At 38.2% G+C, this 16,091-nt stretch overlaps 2 protein-coding genes across 2 annotated transcripts; both read right to left on the reverse strand.

Annotated features, from left to right (window-relative positions):
- Positions 1 to 1,814: 1,814 nt before the first annotated feature.
- LOC115800786 (CD209 antigen-like protein E) lies at positions 1,815 to 5,791 on the reverse strand. Its single transcript, XM_030758301.1, has 6 exons — positions 5,671 to 5,791; positions 5,472 to 5,573; positions 4,957 to 5,217; positions 3,381 to 3,523; positions 2,544 to 2,647; positions 1,815 to 2,083 (listed from the first exon to the last, which is right to left on the reverse strand). The coding sequence occupies exons 1-6, from the start codon at positions 5,729 to 5,731 to the stop codon at positions 1,939 to 1,941; spliced, it is 816 nt and encodes a 271-aa protein (XP_030614161.1). The 5' UTR covers positions 5,732 to 5,791; the 3' UTR covers positions 1,815 to 1,938.
- Positions 5,792 to 9,591: 3,800 nt separating this feature from the next.
- Positions 9,592 to 15,685, reverse strand: LOC115800731 (CD209 antigen-like protein C). Its single transcript, XM_030758230.1, has 6 exons — positions 15,616 to 15,685; positions 15,424 to 15,516; positions 14,954 to 15,262; positions 10,877 to 11,019; positions 10,242 to 10,345; positions 9,592 to 9,736 (listed from the first exon to the last, which is right to left on the reverse strand). Exons 1-6 carry the CDS (start codon positions 15,683 to 15,685, stop codon positions 9,592 to 9,594), a joined length of 864 nt encoding a protein of 287 aa, XP_030614090.1.
- Positions 15,686 to 16,091: the final 406 nt, after the last annotated feature.

Consider the following 16,091-nt stretch of genomic DNA (forward strand, 5'->3'; position numbering starts at 1 on the left):
ACACCCCCACCTCCTAACAACTCTTGTGGGTTAGGCTGTCAATAAACAAGAGAAACACACTCTGTGTTAGCAGAGCTAGTTTGTGGTCAGATCTGCAGTGTGGACGTGATAAAGTTTGTTTATGAAAGGGTCTTGAGGTTGCGGCACAGGGGCGATGCTGCACAGCAGAAGCAATTTTTAGATACATTCAAAAACAGTGACTTTCTCGGGTTCCTCATTTTATATATTTGTAATATTTATTCAGTTAAATATTTTTAACAGGGATCGTAAGAGAATGTGAATGTCTGTGTCTCTGTCACGAATTGTACTTAATAATGAGGGCGGAAAGCCTCAAAATCCCCCAGAAGCCAGAGGTAAACAGAAAGAGAAAAAAGAAAAACTTTCCCTTCTAATAAAGCTTATAGTTAGGGCTGGATCAGGTGACCCTGAACCCTCCCTTAGTTATGTTGCAATAGCGGTAGGCTGCAGGGGGGGTTCCTGCGATGCACTGAGTATTTATTCTTCACTTGCCTCTTTTCACTGTGCATTTATACACCACTCTGTGTTTAATCATTAGTCATTAATAGATACTGTTTTATTTTCTGTATATTTTTATATAATATGTTTTTATTTTAGAAAGTTTGACTTTCTACTGCATGGCACTGAACTGTATAATGACAATGAAGGCATTCTATTCTATTCTGTTCTATTCTATTATTAATCTCTGGCTCTCTTCCACAGTGTGTCTTTTGTCCACTCTCTCCCCTCAGCCTCATCCAGTCACGGCGCATGGCTGCCCCTCCCTGAGCCTGGTTCTGCTTGAGATTTCTTCCTGTTAAAAGGGAGTTTTTCCTTCCCATTTTCACCGAGTGCTTGCTCATAGCACAGTCACAGTCAAAGTTCAGTCACCTTTCTTCTTCATTCTGATGCTCAGTTTGAACTTCAGGCTGTTTTGACCACATTTACATGCCTAAATGATTGGAGTTGCTGGCATGTGATTGGCTGATTAGATTTTTGCATTAACGAGCAGTTGAACAGGTGTACTTAATAAAGTGGGTGCTGAATGTATGTAGTGGGACTTTGCTGTGCTACATAATAGTTGATGCTATGTTCTAATTATGTATATTTTTTTCTGAGGTATATTGTTTCAACATGTGTCATTTTACTTTTATTTTTTTACTTTTGAAATTACATGGTGTTAAAATAAAATAAGTGCTTCATATTTCATTTAGTGTCTGAGTGCTTTTTTCTCTACATCAGACCCACAGTTTTCTTTCCAGTCAGAAATCATTTGGTTTTAAATTGTTGGTCACAGAGATGAAGTGACTGCTGACTGATTTTATGTTTTCACATGTGAAAAAGGTTTGTTTTAGTGACTTTTGCACAGGTTATGTATTCTGTGTTATGAGAAATGTATTAGATGTTTTGAGAGCTGCATTTAGAGTTGTGAGAATGATGCTTCTCATGTGAGAACTGCATCAATGTGATCAATGATGAAATCAGTTCTTCTTAATGGTCTTCACTGAAATTTAGGACAACAGTTCCCTCTAGTGGAAGCTCTTGTTGTTGCCAGCTCTTTAAGAGTTGCTAGATTGTAGATGATCTTATACACCAAACCAACATGAGATATAAAGATTTTCACAAAGCAGCAGTTCATCACCAGATCAGTAAACTGAAGTGACTGAATTAATGCTACACTGAGACAAAAATGGTCCACAGACTTTTATTTTTCCAGCAATTAAGAAACTGCAGTCTTTATCTGTAATAAGGGACTGTGTTTGATTCTCCATGAATACATCAATATCATCTTGCAGATCTGAAAATGTAATTTTTTTTTTACACCCACTCAAAACAGAATACAACATTAAAATTAAAATCTAGAGTAGAATAACAATCATAGCTAAGATGTTAAAACATGTAAGAATATATATATGATGTCCAAGAAACTGTTCAGTGGTGTTATGGTATTTTTTCACAGATCCACTTAAAAGAAGATGCACATGAAATATCATTCCAAGTCATGCGGTCTTCATCTCTTATATGTACACAATCTTCATCATGATGCGGTGTGCCTGCATTATTGGGTTCATTTGTCGCCCAGTACCTGGCAGGACAGTGAAGAAAAGACTTGTATAAGGAGGTTATAGTAAAATTGGAGTAACATATGGAGTGGAGGAGGGTGATGAATCCATCTGAGGAATCGGAACTATGACCCCACTGACTCTACAGCTCTATGGAGAAATTTATCATTTTATCAGCTTAATTTTCCAGCAGCAGGCAAACAGGATATGATCATGGTTGGAATAAGCCTACAAAGAGTACACAGTCTAACATACTAGTTCAGATGGATATTAATGTCTTAAATGTGCAGGTTTTGCCATTAAATATGTCATTAAGGCAGCGAGGTGGTGCAGTGGTTAGCACTGATGCCCAGGTTGTCCTCAGTTTGACTCAACCCACTGACATTATTTATTTTTAGTTATTTCGGCATGCTTCTATGTTATTGAGAAACATCTGCTGGAAATTCAATAAAAGTAACAAAATGAACCAAAGAAAAGACTTACGACAGAATCAGTGGAGTTCCATCCACCCATTTCCACTGTCCTTCCTGTTCTTTTTCATTCAAACCAATCCAAGTGTTAGTCTGGATGATTGTTGAGAGGAAGGCCTGTTCAACAGAAAACAAACATTTTATTGTATTTTTTTCTAACTAGAATTCAGGAAGTGCTGTTTGTATCAGTTTTGACACTACATAGCTATTTAGTAAATCCAAAGAATATCACTAATTAAAATGCAATTTTCTTAATTTCTTTGAAACAACAAAGTAAATATTTTTCCACCAGTACAAGAGATTCTATCATACATACTGACATAGTACAATGCACAGGTCACCATCAAGTGCAGGATTTACCAAGGAGATGCTTTGTCTCCTCTGCATCAACTTCTAGTTGCAATAGCAGTTGCTTCTTGTGGATGTTGGAACACTGAGCTACGAGTCATTTTGATGTCAGTCTGGATGTTGGGTGTCAAAGAATCCATAGTTCCCAAATCCTCTTTATGTCAACCCTTTCACCTGGATTACATGTGTAGTAGCATTCCTACAGTTCCTGATTCTCATCTTGTGTCCACTTATGCCATGTTCCTTTAGCCCACTCATCATCAGTATGCTCTAGTTCTTCAACACCTGAGGCGGACCTTGTTAATCCAGGCAATGTCTGAGCTGGTATGGCTTCAGTCATAAATCTCTTGCTCAAGGTACACTTGGGTAGCATGGGGGGCCTGGCCTGGGGACCCTTATTGGATGTGACCTATTGTTCCAAAGACCGATGGACACACACACACACACACACACACACACACACACACACACACACACACACACACACACACACACACTGTACCTGTTCTTCAGGGCTATCAATCACCACCAGATCTGCTCCTTTGTCTCTGCAGTCCTTTCTACCTGCATCCCAGGAACCAGAGCCAGCAGACAGCAGGTAACAGCTAGAGCTGAATTTTGTCCATCCTGTAGGACACATTTTCTCTGAAAGAAACATCAAAAATTCACAGCAATGAATAACTTTACTGATGGAATCTCTGTTTAATACACTGTAATATATCTTTTAGTCTATAAAGGGTATAATAGGCTATTTGCTTTCTTGATTTATATAAAATATTTGTTTGGTTGTTTTGGGTTTTATTGCTTTGTTTTTTTAAACATGCTGGCAGTTCCAATATTTTAAATATGTTAGAACTGATAGAACTGATCAGTTATACCATCAACACGTTTCCTGCTGAAATTCTAGATAAGTTTTTGGTTATGTAGTTCTGGATCAGTGCTAGCAAGTTTATGTTCAGCATTTCCTTTTTGTAAGATTCAGCAGTAAAGCTTTTATTTAAGTTCCACATTCTGTTTCCTGAGTCCTGGTTTGGGGTTCAAATCCTGCTTGCCACACAGTGTTTCATGACATGTGGTCTGATACACGGTAGCCATTTAGTTAAAAGAAAGTAAAAGAGTAGTTCTCTGTGGTGTTACTTCACTTCTTGATAACACCAGTGACTTGTTGGGGGTGTCATTTATTTTCTGTTTCATTTCTTTTCTGACTTTATCAAGCTGAAAAAAAAACAAGCTGTTATTTTGGCTGCATTCAACTAATTTTAGAAGTATGTTTTTTTTATATGTAAATTTCCAATGTGAGAGTTATGTCAAAATTTTGAGAATAAAGTCCTCTAGTCCACATACATGTTACTACATTGTTATTGTTGTTCATTGTTATATGATTTCACTAATTTATGGAAGGCGTTTTGGAAGAGGCAGCCATGCACTAAGAGCAGCAGTTTGACTGAAAATATCAGAAACAGTATTTCAACTTTACTCCCCAAAATTTCAACTTTGTTCTTGAAATTTCAACTTTAAATGTAAAAATGTAAAAAAAAAAAAAACATAAAGAAAATTTTTAAAAATGCATTTTGGTCCACTCGTTGGTTCATCAAGTTTAGAAATTTGTCTCTACCATTATAGAAGTTTTACAAATCTATAAAGTAAGACATTTCAGCATATTTGTGTTACCCATTGTATCGACCGTTTCTATAGAATGACCTTTTGCTTCTTTCACTCATTTGATCATCTCAATAACTGCAGTAAATCATTTAGTTGTGGAAACCATCTTTCATTGGTTTGAAACCAATGGACATAATGTAACCACCAACTGCAACCAAGAAATAGCAGGAACAACACTCAGCAGCTATTCAGTCCAAAGAAGAGCATAATATATACAGTAGTGGTTGGCAGTTGTAAGTATTTTTATGAATAATTAACTTTGAGTGATACTGTATCTTTAGACTGATTTCTGCTCATTGAGGTATAAAGAGACAAGGATCCAATCACAATGCCTGGAAACTGAATCACTGCATTTGAGTAAAAACTTTTACAAAGACAAAAACTAATAAACCTCAACAGGAAACACAAGGACTCACTCTGTTTGGACAAACTCTGAAGCCTCTCCAGTTCAGTGGTCTTCTCAGTGAGGTTGGCACGGAGCAAGTCTCTCTCTCCAGTCATGGAGGAAAGTTTGTTGCTCATAGTGGAAAGATTTGCCTTCAGATGGTCTCTCTCTCCAGTCATGGAGGAAAGATTGTTGCTCATAGTGGAAAGATTTGCCTTCAGATGGTCTCTCTCTTCAGTCATGGAGGAAAGTTTGTTGCTCGTGGCAGAGAGATCTGCAGCTGAATCACGCACTAAAATAAATGGAGATGCATGAGACACAAAAACCTCATACATACAGTCCTTAAATTGTTTGTGGTTTGTTTTAGACCTAAACCAAAGTATTCCAATTTTGCCTGTAGTCAATGAAAATGTTAATAAAACGAATTTTATGCTAGTGTGTCACAGTTCATTCAAAATGATCTGACAGCATCCAAAATAATTGTCAGTCTGTTCATATGTGGGCTGATGAGCATTGGAGATAATATTTATGAAGAACCAGCCTCACAGTGGACACCAGTGGTGATGAGTCCAATCAGCAGGAACACACTCAGCAGGCCCAGAGACAGAACAACACCTGAATGGAAATGCCGCTTAAAGCTGCTTGGACCTGAAAAGAGAAATAACCACAGAAACTAACAAAGTGTAAAACAGTAATTGGCTGATGTTGAAATAGTCTTCTTCGTCTTTTGTTACTTATTTCTTACCTGTGTGATTTATTGGGTTTTTAAGTTTGTCATAGTCAGCATTGATATAAATTTCTTCCATTGTTTATTGGAATGCCAATTATTCAGAGACCATCAGCTCTGTACCACAGGACCTGCAAACTGAAAGGTTCATTGGTTTCAATTTCTTCTCTTTTCAGCTTTAGAGCTTAGCACAGCAATAACTGGGTAAAAAAAAAAATTTCCAAGGAACTTTAAATTTTCAGTTCTCTATTCTCAAACATAAAAGATTGAACTTTCGGTTATTAAATGCTGTCTGTGCAGATACACTGAAGACATTTGCTAAGATGGACTGTTATTGGAGGACATTTTTTGGACTAAAAATGAACCAAAGGGTCCCAAATCCAATGTTTTTACTTCAAAGTGACTTAGCTGTAATATTTTTTTTCAAAATGTACAGTGAAGTGAAGGTAAAAACAATTTAAATACCGTGTATAATGGGAAATGGTACAACAACAACATATTTTTGTGTTTATATGTATTTATATAACCAGAACAATACATTTAAATATTTACTTGTAATTTGTGAGGTAGGCTACACCCACGAAAGATCACCAGCCCATCACAGAGGAACGGGAAAGCCATACATGTTTGCATTCTGCTGTGATGAACAGGGTGGGGCAGAAAGAGAGAAGTCTGGCTTATTTAATTCCCACACTACATAACGAGCGAAGAAATCCTCCATGTCACGCTGAGTTTGTTTAGAGAAAAGCAAATTTGCTCTCTTCTGCATGTTTTTACATTCTGCTGTTTGTTTCTTGCTGTGGTGCCAAAACTTCTTATTCTTCCTCCTCTTCCATTGTCAGGATATTGCTCCCATCAAATGTATTTCTGAGCATGCTCACAAACTGTTGCCCCAATACCTGGCAAACCAGTGACTAACAGAATTATTGTCTAAGTACCATCATAGACTGTGACAAAAAAGGAGGCCAGACAAGGTGATAGCTTAAAAAATTATAACTAAAAAAAAATTAAGAAAAGAACATGTTAGTAAGTCAGTATGTAACACATGGATGTCCGGCAGAGTATGTAGAAATCATTACTGAAAGTGTTACGTAAAGGGGGGGGGCCTTTAATCAGGTGGAGAGAAGCTTAAAACAGCACAAATAAAGTAATAGGTAGCAGCCAAGGAGTGTACCATACCCAGTATAGCAGTCAAAAACATGCCATTTATTTAAAATAAAAATGAGTGCAGGGCAAAGGCAACAAAAACTAAAAACAGACTTGCAATTCAGCTACATATTACGTGCATGTCTCAGTCTTACACAAATGCTGTAGGACCATTGCATCAAACCATTTTTTCACCAAGGGTGTCCCACTGGAAATCACCTTGTACTGCATCCAGCTTCTCTACCTCTGACCACAGTACCACAGCAAGACAGTGAAAAGAGATGAATGAAAAAGAACCACTCAGTGCATCATGGGAACCCCCCAGCAGCCTAGGCCTACTACAGTGTAACTAAGGGATGGTTCAGGGTCACCTGATCCAGCTCTAACTATAAGATTGACCAAAAAGATATAGTTTAAGTATATTTTATCATATATTGCTGGGTAGAGACACACAGACATAAAAATGTGATTTAAACACACATGACCAGTCCCATGATAAAACTTTCATGTGTGCATGCAGATCGGGAGGTTTATCCTAATTGCTTAACTGCAGGGCCCCACAGTTGCCGTAGCAAGCCACGTCTGTAGCCCAGACAGTGACCAGTAGTCCTTAAACACTTATTCTGCATGCATGCATCAGCAGTACTGGAGGGGTAGAATCAAGGGACTCCATTGTCATCCACTTATCCGGGATCGGGTCACGGGGGCCAGGAGCCTAAGCAGAGAAGCCCAGGTTTCCCTCTCCCCAGCCACCTCCTCCAGCTCATCCGGAGGGACCCCAAGGTGTTCCCAGGCCAGCCAAGAAATATAATCTCCCTAGCGTGTCTTGGGTCTACCACTGGGCCTCCTCCAGGAGGGACACGCCCGGAACACCTCACCCAAGAGGTTCATAGAAACATAAAATTTTATTTTAGTAATTACTAATACTGTTAATTTAGGGCAGCTGTGGTACAAATCCTATATTGGGTGATGGTCTAAGAAATTTGGACATCATTTTCAAGGTTTTCAAGGTAAGACTAGTAATAGGTTTGTGATTAGAGGCCTCACTCATTGTTTTCTTGAATAAGTGATTTGGAGAGGTGGCAGGCAGGTAGGATTCCAGCGAGGAAACAAGAAGTTCGATGAAGACTTGGCAGGCAGGTAAGTTGCAGCCTTTGTTTTGCTAACAATTGTTTGGTTCAGGTAAGTTGAATTGGTTGGTCCTTAAATACCATGAGCTGATTAGTCCATGAGCAGCAGGTGTGGGAGAGAAAGCCCAGGAAAAGACAACTCCATCTGCAGGAAGACTTCAGCTTGAAGTGTCGGTTCACATCTCCACCAGAGAGCAAGAGTAACAGAAGGAGAAACACTCAAACCTGCCTGGACCAAATAAAAACAATAAAAAGAACATACAAGCACATACAATGGGTGAAATAATTATCTCATCCCCTGCTGAATTTCAGAAGTGGAAGAAATATAAAATGACCGTTATTTCTTTGTAAGTGAGCAAACTTACAAATCCAACAGAGGATCAAATAATCATTTCCCCAACTGAAAATATATTCCCAAAAGCATGTAGGAAAAACATTTCATCAGTGCAAGAGGAGTGCTGGGGACTCAAATACAGGACACAGAAGGCAGAGTATTCGACTGGGAAGCGAGCTTTACTCCAAGTCCAAAAGGGTTCCCTCTTGGACTTGGAGGGTCCCCTCATGGAGCTGAAAAAAACCTAAAAAAGCAGGAACAAACAAGGCTCCATGGTGGACTGGTAAAATGTGCTCAGCAAGATACCTAAACGAGAGAAGGGTCCCAAAAAAAGCTACATGCCAACTACAAAAAAAGTTGATTCAAATTTTCTGAATACTAAGGAAAGAAGCTTCAGTGCTTTCTTCATTACCTCCATTCGCATAAGATACCTTGGACCATCCTTCATGGACAGAAGGCAGGCAATGACATCCCATAATTCATTGTGAAACACCATCTGACCAGTTATGAAAACAGTCAACAATATTGATAAAGTGGCACAGAGAACATAAATTCTTATAAATGCTTTACATCAACATGATTATGAGCTATATGAGGAAAGTGGGTTTAATTTACAGCATAACACAACAAAGTCAACATGGCTTAACAAAGTATAAAATACTACTGAGCAGAATGGAGTATAAAGTGCAACAGCCAAAGTGAGGATGCAGGGTCTTAGGATTTTTACTTTGGCTCATCTTGGATCAGTGATGGACGGAGGGAATTTTACTTTGGTCAGCCTTTACATTTTCACCAGTGGTTCTCATTTACATTACCTGCATAAAATAACACAATAAGAAAGACTTGTGTTTAAGTAAGATGCACATTCTGTTGTTCATCTGAAAATTGTAGTTTCAATATGGCAGCCATCACACTGTTAAGAAGTCTAGTGTAAATGTAACCAGATTCTCTGCCCACCGCCCTTCTCTTTCATAGTCCCTATGAATTCACACCTTTATTTATTTGTTTATTAATTGTTTAATTGGTGTTTATTAACAGCCATTTTGCTGTGTCACTATATACAGTGGTATCATGAAGATAAAAAGAAAATAATGTGGCAACATGTCCGTGTTAATAATATCACAAGAAATAAAACTCACAATCTGCTCAATCCAAAAAACAACAAACACAAATCAAATCTTCAAACATTAGAGGAACAATAAAAACCAAAGAAAACTCAAACTTAACCAATTATATTTAGCTGCTGGTGTTTTATAATTTCCCTAAGCAAAAATTAAAAGAAAAAAAACATTTATGAGTAGATCATCTTCAAGAAAGTGTGCAGTGGCTTTATGGTGTTTTTTCACAGATCCACTTCAAAGAAGCTGAACATGAAAGATCATTCCAGAACATGATGTCTTTGATATGAGCGCAGTTTTCTTCACCCAGATTTTGACGTCTACCACCATCATCAGGTTGATTTTTCGCCCAGTTCCTAGCAGGTCAGTGACAACAATTTTTTTATCAGTGAGAAAAAATTAAGACACTTGGCGTGTGTGTGTGTGTGTGTGTGTGTGTGTGTGTGTGTGTGTGTGTGTGTGTATGTGTGTGTGTGTATGTGGTAGTGGTGGTGGTGGTGGCATAAAATTTCAGGAGCTTTTGTAAACCAAATGTCAGATAGTGATGAGGATGAAAACCAATTAATCTTTTTCACAGGACATGGTGTTTGTTAAACACGCCTACACAAAGTATACAGCTGGTCAAACACATCAGCCCAGAATGCAAGGTCATCATCACTTACTGATATAAGTTTTTTTGCCCCCATGTGGCCAACACAAGTCATTAGCATACCTTTAAGCTTTTGGCATTGCAGTTTGGCCTTACAAGGTACTGACATGGAAACTCACTTATGTGGTTATTTCTGTATGCATGTATGGGTTTAACAAATATTTTTTGGAAATGTAATAAAAGTAATAAACTAAACCAAAGTGAAGACTTACGTCAGAGTCACTGCAGTTCCATCAACCCATTTCCATGTTCCCTCCTTTTCTTTGTCATTTAACCCAATCCAGGTGTATACCTTCGTCACCGTAGAGAGAAAGGTCTGTTTAACAAGAAACAACCCAACTTTTTATTGTATTTTTTTTTTAACTCATGGTGATATCAGAGAAAGTTGTCACTAAAAATGGGGAATTTTTTTTTTTTTTTTTACTTTTGAACCAGAATTTTAGTCTGTGCAGTTCATTCCAATTTTATCTAAACATCTATTTAAAAACAGTTTTCTCAATTGTTTTGATGCATTTGTTGATGCTGTAACTCAATCAAACCTTTAACACATCTGACATCTTGTTGTTGTTGTTGTTTTTTAACAGTGAATTCATCATCAGTTATTGCCTCCAAAATATGTTGATAATGTCTAAACAAGAGTGGCCAAAATGTTAATATTTTCTGTCAGTGAATTCCTACAAGTGTCTCCTAATGTCATGTATACCCTACACATTTTCACTGACATTAAATACCTGCTGCTGCTGATTTTTTATTCAAAACTGGGCAAAGTTATTTACATGAAAAATTAGGAGTTTGAATCCCAACAATTATTTTGAAACACAATAAAACACATACATACACACTGTACCTGTTCTTCAGTGCTGTCTATCACCACCAAATCTGCTTCTCTGTCTCTGCAGTCCTTTCTGGCTGCATCCCAGGAATCAGACCTTTCAGACAGGAGATAGCAGCTACAACTGAACTTCCTCCATCCTGCAGGACATGCTTTGTCTGGAAGAAATTACAATCAAGTATTCAGCAAGTTAATGAAGGACCCTTTAAGAATCCAGTAACAATGTTCATTGGATCTCTTTTTAATGAACTGGAATCATCCAAATACTTAATCACAAAGGTCTATGCACACTTGCTAATTGCTATTACATTGTTATTACATGTGCAGCAATCTTCCACTCCAGCTTATTAATCAACCAAAGAGCCAGACAGTTCTAATTCATTCGAAAGCTTGACTCTTAGCCTTGTACATCCCAACTGGAAAACCCCCAAAAACCAGTTTCATTTGTTCTCTATCATCCACCTGGCCCTTACTCAGAGTTTTTATCTGAGTAGAGGAAATGGCATCTCACTAATTTAGCATATTTTCATTTAGCCAGGGAAAAATTACATTTTAACCATTAAAGAAAAAAATTATTCACAACCATCCCACAGATGTATCATTATCTACAGCTGTTTTCAGTACTACTAGTGCTAGTTTAGACTCTTTCTGTCTGATTGATCATTCTGAGTTAAATTGAATCTTCAATGTGTTTATTGGACCTTGTTCTTACGAGATTTCTCAAAGAAGTCCTTCCATTAATTCATGCTTAATCTTAAATATAATCAATCTGTCTTTATTAGGCTTTTAAGGCGGCAGTAATTAAACCATTACTTAAAAAGTCATCACTTGACCCAGCTGTCTTAGCTAATTATATAAGAGTAGCTGTAAAACAGCTAACTGATCATCTGCAGTGTAATGATTTGAAGAGTTTCAGTCAGAATTCATCACAGTGCAGAAACAGCATTAGTGAAGGTTACAAATGATTTTTTTTTTCTTTTGCCTCTGACAGTGGACTCTTCTCTGTACTTGTCCCGTTGGACCTCAGTGCAGTGTTTAATATTGTTGACCATGACATTTTATTAGCGAGATTAGAGTATGCCATAGGTATTAAAGGTACTGTGCTGCAGTGGATTGGATCATATTTATCTAATAGAATCCAATTTGTTCATGTAAATGGGAAGTCTTCTTCACACACTGGGTGTGTGAGGGTTCAGTGAGGGGTCAGTGAAGGCTCAGGAGGTAGAGCAGGTCACCTACTAAACAGAAGGTTGGTGGTTTGATTCCTGGCTGCTCCAGGCTGCATGCCAAATTATCCTTGAGCAAGATACTGAACCCCAAGTTGCTCTCTGATGCAAGCGTTGGAGTATGAATGTGTGTGTGTGTGTGTGAATGGCAGACAGTAAGCACTTAGCTTAGTTACAGATGGATGTGAGAATGTGTGAATGCAAACGTGTTGTTTAAGTGCTTTGAGTGCTCAGAGTAGAAAAGCTCTATATAAGAATTAGTCCATTTACCATTTACACACTAAGGTTAATTATGGAGTTCCCCAGGGTTCTGTGCCAGGACCAATTTTATTTACATTATACATGCTTCCCTTAGGCAGTATTATTAGAAAGCATTACATACCTTTTCATTGTTATGCAGATGATGCCCAGCTTTATCTATCCATAAAGCCAGATGACGCACATCAATTAGTTAAACTGCAGAAAAGTCTTAAAGACATAAAGGCCTGGATGACCTCTAATTTCCTGCTTCTAAAGTCAGATAAAACTGAAATTCTTATACTCTGCCCCACAAATCTTAGAAACATGGTGTCCAACCAGATAGTCTGGATAGCATTACCTTGGCCTCCAGAAACCCTGTGAGGAATCCCGGAGTCATTTTTGACCAGGATATGTCCTTCCTTCCTTCCTTCCTCCCTCCCTCCATCCATCTATCCATCAATCCATCCATTTTCTTCTGCTTATCTGGAGCCGGGTTGTGGGGGCAGCAGCATAAGCAGAGAAACCCAGACATCCCTCTCCCCAGCCACCCCCACCAGCTCATCCAGGGAGACCCTAAGGCATTCCCAGGCACACTAGATATTTTCTCCAGCATGTCCTGGGTCTGCCCCGGGGTCTCCTTGTTAAATCAAGAATTTGATTTAAAATCCTTCATCTCATGTACAAGGTCTTAAATAGCCAAGCCTCATCTTGTCTTAAAGACCTCATATCACCCTGAGCACTTTGCTCTCAGACTGCTGGCTTACTTGTGGTTCCTAGGATACTTAAGAGTAGAATGGGAGGCAGAGCCTTCAGCTTTCAGGCCCCTTTTCTTTGGAACCAGCTCCCAGTTTGGATTCATGAGACACACACCCTCTCTATTTTTAAGATTAGGCTTAAAGCTTTACTTTTTCCTTACCATTTTCCTTACCATTGTTGCCAAGTGCCTGCTCACAAGGGGTCATCTGATTGTTGAGGTATTCTCTGTACTTTAGGGTCTTTACCTTAGAATATAAAACTCCTTGAGGTGACTGTTGTTGGGATTTGCTGCTATATAAATAAAACTGATTTGAACTGAGATGTTCATCTAGCGTGATGAGTTTTAGTAATTAATCTATTGTATGTTAATAGTGTTTTTATCAATTATACCAACAGCTTCAGGAAACTGTGTGGGACACATTTCCTGTTGGGAAATCAAAATAGAAAGTGGACTGTGGCACAAAATAAGGAAAAAATCTGCTCTTGGCTAACTGTGTGATTGTATGATTGCTAGTGAAGGTTGGCTATGGGTCTACAACAATTCATCGAGTAAGTCGAATCACTCGATTAAAAATTCTCAACCCAAAGCTTTTGCTTCTAATCCACATTTCTGTAGTGCTCAGTTATATAAGTGTTAGTGTTTCACCCACATTTGAGACTAAAAATAGACCTGCAATAGAAATATCTCATAGCTGCCATGGTCCTGGGTCTGTGGCCCTTGGTTTCAAAGTTTAATGTACTTTTGTAGTTATTTGCCTTCAATGATCACTGTTTCATTTTGTTAAATTGTTTCACGGGTAATACTTTATGCGTTTCCCTTATGTACTCTTAAGTTCCCAGCTCCCTGTGTTCTTCCCTCAGTGTCATCCCCTTTTGTGTGAAGTCTATTGTGTCAGTTTTCCTCAGTGTCTGTCTCCCCGTGTAGTTTGTCTTTCTGTTTCCCTGTATTCTCACTTCACTCTCTACACACACAGTAAATGTGAAGAGGTGGATCCATTTCCAAGATGGTGAGCTTAGGTGGAGTAAAAGAAAATAACTTTCTAGTGTCCAAAAGAGCAGCACTTGTTCCTGTAGTCACCATTAAAACCTTTACTGGAAAAAACAAATTGGAGGGAGTCATCAAACCACCTGTTCAACAAGCTCCAACATGAAGAAAAGCAAACTTTATAGCTGCTTCAATACACCGCCGTTAGTTTTACACAGTCACAAATATACAGTAACGATACAGAATTTAAAATAAAATATGCAGACGAACTGTTAACTTAGTCTGATACAATGTTAGGCAGCCGCCAGCTGGCAGCTGATGGCAGGTGTCCCAATTTCTGTTGCAACAATGCCTGCAGGAAGTAGGAGTGAGTCTAAAGGGGGGCATGGGGTATACAAGACCATATTAATTTCAAGGCTTTAGTAACATTATTTTGCTGTTATAGATAAAATATTATAATAATTAAACTGTATTAAAAAAAAAAAACTTCCACAGGCCAATAAGCATATACTGTACATGGGTCAGAAAAACTCTGAGCCACTGACCCAATGATGTTAGGCAAGACACTGAATTATTATTATTAAAATTAATTAATAACACCTACATCACCAGAACCTCTGTTTTCTGCAGCAGAAAACAACAAAGCACAGGGCAAACATCTGAGAGCACTTATATACTCACTTTTCTACACTGCAGCCACCACGTGCTGATTTAAAGGCTTATTAATATTTCTGATATTAAAGTTTGATTTCTAAAATTTCTGTTAAGTCAGATATGAGAAGAAAATAAAAATAATTCCACCATTTGCTGGGAAACTGAATCACAGTAAAAAAAAACAAAAAACTTTTTTTAAATAAAAATGACACAACAGCTTCAAGGACTCACTCTGATTGGCCAAATACAGCAGTCTTTTCAGCTCTTTGGTATTTTCTGTCAGCAGGTCTCTCTCCTCAGTCATGGAGGAAAGTTGGTTACTCACAGCAGAGAGACTTGCATTTAGAAGGTCTCTCTCCTCAGTCATGGAGGAAAGTTGGTTACTCACAGCAGAGAGACTTGCATTTAGAAGGTCTCTCTCCTCAGTCATGGAGGAAAGTTGGTTACTCACAGCAGAGAGACTTGCATTTAGAAGGTTTCTCTCCTCAGTCATGGAGGAAAGTTGGTTACTCACAGCAGAGAGACTTGCATTTAGAAGGTCTCTCTCCTCAGGCATAGAGGAAAGTTCAGCTGAATCATGTGAGGAGTCACGGTCTGAAATAGTTTTTGACACACAAAAGACCTCATACACTCATTCTGAGACTGTTTCTGAGTTATCTTATACTGAAAGAAAAATATTTTTAAAGACTCACAATAGACACCAAGAGTGATAAGTCCAACCAGCAGGAAAACACTCAGGAGGCCCAGAGAGAAAATAAGAACTAAATAGAGACTCCTTTTAGAGCTCCTTTGACCTGAAAAAAGACGGGGAAAAAAGGAATCCAATAAAATGTACAACAGTAATAACAGATGTTAAAAAACTTTTCTTCCTATTTTTGTCATTATTTTCTTACCTGTGTGATTTGTTGAAGGTGTTGAGTTGTCGGATTTGAAATATTCAGCATTGACATAAATTTCCTCCATTTCACATTAGGATGTGAATTCTTACTGAGCTGCAGCACAGCACATGTGAAGCTTAAAAGTATCTCAGGCTTTAGTCTATTAGTTTTTAGGTTCAGAGGAAGTCACACATTTTAGATGTGGTTTATGCAGCTTTACGACCACTGAAACATCTCAAGGTATGTACATCATAGTTGTCATGTTACAGGTTACAAAGGTGAAACTGCTTGTTAAATTGTCTTTTTTTGTTTAAACAGGAAAAAATTCAGCATTGACAATTATTTTCTAAATTGCTTGAAATAATTCAGATTATTTCTGATAGCTCAGCTCTGCCGCACAGGACAGTCTGAAAGTATCAGTGGCTTCAGTTCATTCTTTTAAGTTCCACACACAGTCACACATTTCAGATGTGCTGTGAGCAGCTATTAAA

This window comes from Archocentrus centrarchus, chromosome 21 (genome assembly GCF_007364275.1).
Source record: "Archocentrus centrarchus isolate MPI-CPG fArcCen1 chromosome 21, fArcCen1, whole genome shotgun sequence".
In the NCBI taxonomy this organism is placed as follows: domain Eukaryota; kingdom Metazoa; phylum Chordata; class Actinopteri; order Cichliformes; family Cichlidae; genus Archocentrus; species Archocentrus centrarchus.

What these genes read in the sequence shown, in the direction of transcription:
- LOC115800786 (XM_030758301.1), bottom strand. Translation starts at nt 5,731, where the DNA reads ATGGAAGAAATTTATATCAATGCTGACTATGACAAACTTAAAAACCCA. An exon ending in TTGATAGCCCTGAAGAACAG is followed by an intron (nt 2,648 to 3,380) that starts GTACAGTGTGTG and finishes TCTGTTGAACAG; the next exon opens with GCCTTCCTCTCAACAATCAT. An exon ending in GGAACTCCACTGATTCTGTC is followed by an intron (nt 2,084 to 2,543) that starts GTAAGTCTTTTC and finishes CTGTCCTGCCAG; the next exon opens with GTACTGGGCGACAAATGAAC.
- LOC115800731 (XM_030758230.1), bottom strand. Translation starts at nt 15,685, where the DNA reads ATGGAGGAAATTTATGTCAATGCTGAATATTTCAAATCCGACAACTCA. An exon ending in TAGACAGCACTGAAGAACAG is followed by an intron (nt 10,346 to 10,876) that starts GTACAGTGTGTA and finishes CTTGTTAAACAG; the next exon opens with ACCTTTCTCTCTACGGTGAC. An exon ending in GGAACTGCAGTGACTCTGAC is followed by an intron (nt 9,737 to 10,241) that starts GTAAGTCTTCAC and finishes CTGACCTGCTAG; the next exon opens with GAACTGGGCGAAAAATCAAC.